This window comes from Oryzias melastigma, linkage group LG17 (genome assembly GCF_002922805.2).
Source record: "Oryzias melastigma strain HK-1 linkage group LG17, ASM292280v2, whole genome shotgun sequence".
Taxonomy (NCBI): domain Eukaryota; kingdom Metazoa; phylum Chordata; class Actinopteri; order Beloniformes; family Adrianichthyidae; genus Oryzias; species Oryzias melastigma.
In genome coordinates, this window is record NC_050528.1 from 23439205 (window position 1) to 23445328 (window position 6124).

Here is a 6124-nt window from a genome sequence, read left to right on the forward strand (position 1 = left end):
TCCTGACAAGTTTCAGACTCCCCTCCATTTAATCATCTCACACATACAAAGCTTTTCAGTGGTCAGTTGATACATATTTAAGAACAACCTTCTTGGTGAGAGTATATTTGGGCTCAGGCATTTGCTTTTTGTTTAAATACACTCCTTTGCTAACTTCTCTGTTCACACGGAGCAGGACACTGAGAATATCCTCCCTCTGAGAGCTGCAAAAAAAACACAAAGAGAAGAAAACAAGTTTAAAGTTTTAAAGTGATTACAATTTCTTAAAACTTAATTTTGGTGTTGTTGGGAGTTGCTTGGAAGGTGTTGAACAAGGGATCCAGAATCAGGACACATCGCTACCACATTGCACGCGTCAACATATGGATCAAAAGCTTTTCTTATTTGGTTTAGTTAGTTTTTGCTACTTGTATGTGCTGGAAGTTCAACCCAAAACAAGTGTAGGTTAGGGTTTCAGCTGCAGTTGTTTCTCACCTCTCTGCGGCTCGTTCCAGCTGCCTGCACAGCTCCTGGATGTAGATGGAGCCTGTTTTGGTGTGTCTAAATGATTTGCACTCTGGCACTGTTGCCATGCCCAGCAAGAAATCAGCATCAGAGGGGATAGAGTTGCTGGGGACAGTCGCTGCATCGGATTCAAAATGTGTTTCCCCAGTCTCCATCCCCATTGGGACAGAACCACTTTGGTCCTGTTTACCTTGACATGCTTGGATAAAGAAAAGTTTAGGCTTTCCTGCCAAGCTACGGGCTTGGTCACTGGTGAAGGGTTTGGTCAGAGCTCGCAGTTCAACTTTCTGCTCATCAGTTCCATAAACACATCCATTGTCCCCGTGGGAAAGAACACAGACCACCTTAAAAAAATCAGAAAAATATATCCAACAAGTTCTTCTTCCACATAGAATTAATAGGACATAAACTGGCTAATCTGCTAAAACTGCACAAAATAATAAAATCTGTCTTCTGTTATTGTCCTGCATCAAAGTAAAACATAACTCACCAAAGCATCATCAAGTGAGAAATCTCTTTGTCCCAGCTTTCTTATTTCAGATTGTATGGCATTTGCCTTGAGATCGTTGTGTACCACAACCTCAAAGCCAAAACGATGGAACAGGTGGTTGAGAGACTCTGTAGCACACAGGACAAAAAAAGTATGATACAACAAGTATGATCAGCCCCAATAGAACAAGAATAAAAAATTATTCTTATATGCTTCCACAGTTCTTTGATGTCATCACAAACTCACTTTCGTCTTCCTGAGTTCCACTTCGTTTTGTGAGAACTGTCCCAGGGAAGTCCTCATTGTTAAAAATTACGCACAAACCGCGAGGATTATGAGTAAAACTGTAGTACTCATCCTACATGGCACAAAGACGTACAGTCAAACAAAACCAATTCTTCAGAAATAAGTGAGTAATAGAAGGTGGGTGTATGAGGACATTATACCTCCTCATCAGGAGAAGTTGGTGTGTCTTCACATGGTGCTGCATCAGAAATAAGTCTACCTGTTTGATTTAGAGAAAAAAAAAAACAAGGTTATTTTTAGGTTTTTATTTCAAGATGACTCATGATTCTTGAGTCAGTAAAGTGACTTGCGAGTTTTGAATGATTTGTTCATGACTCTCACACTATATGCTCACAAGGGATAGAACAACAATAAATTTAAAAACAATATTTACTGAATAAATTCTCATTCGATGGGAGCCCACTCTCAGGTTGAGGCAGAGGGAGCAATGCAAGCGAAGTGACGCTGGGCCTCTGCAGAAAGGAGAAGGGAGTTAGGTGAGTCATAGCTATGTTTACATGCAAATTGTTTTCTGAATAAAGACATCATGGAGCCATTAAGCATATTATCCAGCTGGTTACATCCAGCTTGCCTTGAAGAATTTGAGTATAAAATTTTAGAGTTTCCACCACCACCAGAAATCCAAAAGGGATTCAGCAGGTTCTGAAGATGGAGGATGGTATTCTAGAGTTAAAAATGTGAAAACTTGGGGAGACCATTTAAATCAACAAACTTCATCAGCAGATAAAGAACATAAAAAAATAGGGTTTTTAAAAATGTATTTACCTGACTTGTTATTTGTTGTAAATAGGGTGTTTACAAGATAGAATTAATAACCCACCTGTCTTATCTAGAATATGGTGTAATCAAGGTAATCAAGGTAAGGAGATACAAGGAACACAGTTATTTTAAAGTGTCCTATTTGCAATGAAAGCTTATGCGGAATAAGACTGGAATGTTGTTGTTCATATTAGTCAATAGAAAGGAGTTACACAGAAGACGTAATTGTAGGCAAACACACCTCTTGATAGTTGCTGATTTCAGATAATGCTCCACGGTGTTCTGGAAAAAGAAAGGACCACATAAAAAGAGGTGATAAGAAGCTACAAAACACTGGTAGACGTCCAGTTTACAATCACTCCACAAAACATACTAAAATCTTGAGTGTCGTACCTTGCATATACTTCTCGACAACTGTTGCCAGCTGTTTATCAAACTCCAAGAGCAGTCTGTGAAGCTCAGAGACGTTGTCTTTTGACATTATTTGTGTCTTCTCCATCTCAAGAAATACATCCAGAACAGTCTGCAATTAGGAGATAGAAAGACTGTTTTCAACAAATACAGACATTTTAGATAATAAATAAATAAAAAAAACATTTTTTTCAAGCAGGAAACAAATGCTGAAATAGTGAATTGGTGTCAAATGAGTTGTGAAAGGCTCACAGTAGTATTAGATGAATAATTTTCATTTTCGTTTTTACTTTTAATTAAAAAATGTTTAATTATCTATTTTTAATGAGAATATTGTGATTTTTTTGCATTTACAAATTAAGATGATTTTTTACTTATTACTTTTTGTATTACTACATTAATTATTTTATGAATACAATCTGCACAAATTGTCTCTTAATGAGAATATTTAGATTATTGTTACTGATTAATATAAATAATGTCTGTGGATGTTTTGAAATTTGTTTACATCAATGATATTAATGATCCTTTATAACCTGAATCTATTATTGTAGAGTATAAATATTTGATATTAAGTCCTGAACTGGATATTGATAATTCATGTAGAGAAAATGGTATGGTCGAGCCGGGGTGGGATTATATAAGTTTGCTTCCTCCCACTGCCTTTCAAGCGATCTACTTGTGATTCATTATGATATGTTTTTTTTTTCATGTATTATTCCTGATCGCTTGAAATAAACCATTTCATTCATTCATTCATTCATTCATACTATTATAAACAATAGTATGGCATTTTTTTTATCTAAACTTTGAGTAACAATATTTTGCACTCTAAAATGTAAAATTTTAATTACAATATTTATTACATGATCACTTTATGGCAAAAACACTTTACCTTAAAAAGTAATGTAATTAACTTAAAGCATTTTTAGAGGAATTATCCTCTTTTCAAGGTACATTTAACTTAATGTGCCCATAAGGCGTGTTTGCATTTGCTCACTTTGCTCTTCTCCAGTGGTCTTCTGTTCAACTTGTCGTTTAGCAGAAATTTCAGTTTGTCAAGGTTCTCCTTCGTCATGTCATCATGTATTCTGTACAGCATTACTCTGATGGAGAGACCAGATTAAAGAATTCTTAGATGAACTATCAATTATTTACAGTCAATTTGAACTTTTTATCACTTTTACCTGTAACTAGACAAAGCGGGAATGGCGTCAGCTTCCTCGAGTTGTCTGCTGTTTCTCTGCAGCCTATTCACGAGATCTTCTCGATGGATAGTTTTGAACAGCTGAATGAGGTAAGCGCTTTCCAGCAAACTTGCATCCTGAAGCTTTATGAAAAGATCTTTTGCCGAACTGATCTGTATGAAAAAAAACAAACAAAAACAGAAACCCAAACAATGTTTGGGCTGTAAGAAAATAAACGTGGAAAAGTGTATTGATAGAAAATGTGGGGAGGGTTTGCTGATGTGGTTTGGATGAATGGAAAAGCAGCACTAGAAATGCAGTTCTTACCCCTTCTAAGCGCTTTCTGGGGATAAAATCAGTGCACAAGAAGCAAAGCTCTGCCACTTCTTCAGAGTTCAGCTCATCATCTATACGGGACAGTGTTAGTCTGTCCATCTCTGTCCAAACCACAGACCTGTGATGTTCAGGTGCCAGCGGTCCTGTGAGAGCTGTTCAAAACAAGGCTTACACCAAACGTCTCTAGAGATTAAAAGAAAAATGTACAAAATAAATTAACAAGAACCTCTTAATGGATCAACAAACAGGCAAGATTGATAAGTTCTCTGATTATCAACTTAATCAAACCAGCACCTTTTTGTTTATTTGGATTATTTTCTATTTGTATATTGTATTTTACGGGTAGATTAAAAACTTAAATCTCTGCTAGTTTGTAGTAATTTACGGTTCTTAAATAGTCTTTTTTTGGTCAATAGTTTTTGTTCTTAAATTGACTTGGCGTTCACTCCCAAATATTCCTGTGTATTTATGTCAGCAGAAATCCTTTTTTAAAACAATTTAAACCAAAAAACTACAAATAAATGGTGTCTTATTTAGTGAACGCAAGTGTTACACAACATAACTCCACCGTGATCAACAAAAAAGTTCGAAAGTTCATTATTACGACTTACCGATGTCAAAACACTCCTCGGTGTCAATGAACTAAAATAAATTGTTACAATTAAACGTTTTACGAGAAAAAAATAAACGTAAAAATCGTGTGTTTTTGTACCTGAGGATACTTTCGTGTTTCTTCTTTCCGTATCTTGTCGCTTCAGTTCTGACTTTCAATTTCAGAGGAAATGAGTTGGGAATTTCGCCGTAAAGCACCTAACAAAATCAAAACTTAAAAATTAACCAAATTAATGACTTCTCATTACCGACACCAATAAAATGAATAATTTTAATTTATTTGGTTCTGTTTGATGGACAAAAAAAATATTCTCACTGGATGAATATTTATTAAATAGCACACATCACTCTTATTTTTAAATATCACCGGATATTTGAGCATATTTCCGGTAAGCGAGAAATGACATGTTCATCTCTCTCTGGAAAAAACCCTCCGGAACTCCCATAGACTTGCTCCTCAGACAATACCAAACTTCGTAAAACAAATATTTGTTATACATGCGTCACTTAGACTAAAAGTCTTGGAGTATCCTATGCATTTTCAAGACTAAAGCTATTTTTTTTTTCCCAACTGAAATTATTGAAGAAAAAGCTGCTAATAACACACAAAAAACACACTTTTCTTTCATTACATTGTTTATCTATTTATTTTTATAGTATCTATGTTAATATTTCAGTTTCTTTCAGTTTGGCATAATAGAAATGATAGTGCATTATTTTTCCATTTAATTATGGTGTTTTGTAACATGTATTACAGAGGTACGATAAATGAAAACAATAGGCAACAAAGTAAAGAAAAAAGGATATAGTGTTGTTGATACAGTGTTGTTAAAAAAAAGGAATAAACGCTTCAATGTTGCTCAAAAATGTGAAAATAAATTATATATTTGACTAAAAGATCCTTAAGTTTGTCTTAGAGTGCACACAAAAAATATTTAAAGATGGCATAGGGCATATTTAGAGGAGAGTTTAATATTTATTTATTTTTATTTTTTTTTTGCTGATACTTAAAAGTTTACCTATTTAAGTTCAAAATGATGAATAAGCATGGCTCTGAAAAACAAAAGGAAAAAAAAATGATGTGTCAGTGAGTCATTTGAGACTAAAGTATTCTTTGGCAAACTGGTAGACGTTTTCTGGTTTCCGCAGTAGCAAAAGTTGCATGAAGTCAGAAATGAGAGCTCGGATTTCAGGGTGTTGTCGTAGGTATAAAGCGTACTCCTCCTTTAGTTCCTTCTGCCAAAACAAGATATTGACACACAAAGCATAACAGAAATGATGATCTGTCTGTAAATCCGATCATATAAGCAAAACTTTGTTTATTTATTTATTTGAAGTAAATAAGAGCATATTATTACCCGTCTTTCAAGGAAGTCAGCCGTGTTCTCCACCTGCACCAGTGAAACCTTGCCAGGACCTGACACATGAAAAAACATATCCATAAACTTCATCAGTCCATTATTTTCACTGTAGTTGTGGTCTGTTTTCAACAGAGAAAGGCTGGTTTTCTGTCTGTGTG

General features: G+C 35.0%; 2 protein-coding genes across 9 annotated transcripts in view; both read right to left on the minus strand.

The window, feature by feature from the left end:
• Positions 1-3: 3 nt before the first annotated feature.
• On the minus strand, positions 4-4803 carry casp8 (caspase 8, apoptosis-related cysteine peptidase). Of its 7 annotated transcripts, XM_024273803.2 has the most exons (14): positions 4706-4782; positions 4605-4635; positions 4166-4176; positions 3985-4094; positions 3658-3830; positions 3471-3576; positions 2453-2582; positions 2301-2341; positions 1674-1752; positions 1441-1499; positions 1241-1352; positions 995-1122; positions 475-848; positions 4-203 (listed from the first exon to the last, which is right to left on the minus strand). In XM_024273803.2, the coding sequence occupies exons 4-14, from the start codon at positions 4090-4092 to the stop codon at positions 56-58; spliced, it is 1458 nt and encodes a 485-aa protein (XP_024129571.1). In that variant the 5' UTR covers positions 4093-4094; positions 4166-4176; positions 4605-4635; positions 4706-4782; the 3' UTR covers positions 4-55. The 7 variants fall into 7 exon arrangements, with proteins under 7 accessions (XP_024129571.1, XP_024129567.1, XP_024129572.1 ...); XM_024273799.1 differs by having other exon boundaries at positions 3985-4176; positions 4706-4803; XM_024273804.2 differs by lacking the exon at positions 4166-4176 and having other exon boundaries at positions 4706-4783.
• A 430-nt stretch (positions 4804-5233) lies between these two features.
• The window catches only part of LOC112147427 (ciliogenesis associated TTC17 interacting protein), a 6143-nt gene continuing 5252 nt past the window's right edge, over positions 5234-6124 (minus strand). Inside the window, exons 8-9 of one of the 2 annotated variants that reach the window (XM_024273807.2) lie at positions 5964-6022; positions 5234-5841 (exon numbers count right to left, since the gene is read on the minus strand). In XM_024273807.2, coding sequence (XP_024129575.1) covers positions 5698-5841; positions 5964-6022 — 203 coding nt within the window. In that variant the 3' untranslated portion in view covers positions 5234-5697. The remainder of the gene's footprint in view (positions 5842-5963; positions 6023-6124) is intronic. The other variant, XM_024273808.2, reaches the window with a different exon arrangement.

Coding starts and splice junctions, on each gene's coding strand:
- casp8 (XM_024273800.1), bottom strand. CDS start 4,092: ATGGACAGACTAACACTGTCCCGTATAGATGATGAGCTGAACTCTGAA. Junction 2,342..2,452: donor TGTCGAGAAGTATATGCAAG/GTACGACACTCA, acceptor TTCTTTTTCCAG/AACACCGTGGAGCATTATCT. Junction 1,753..2,300: donor AAATCAGCAACTATCAAGAG/GTGTGTTTGCCT, acceptor TCCTTTCTGCAG/AGGCCCAGCGTCACTTCGCT.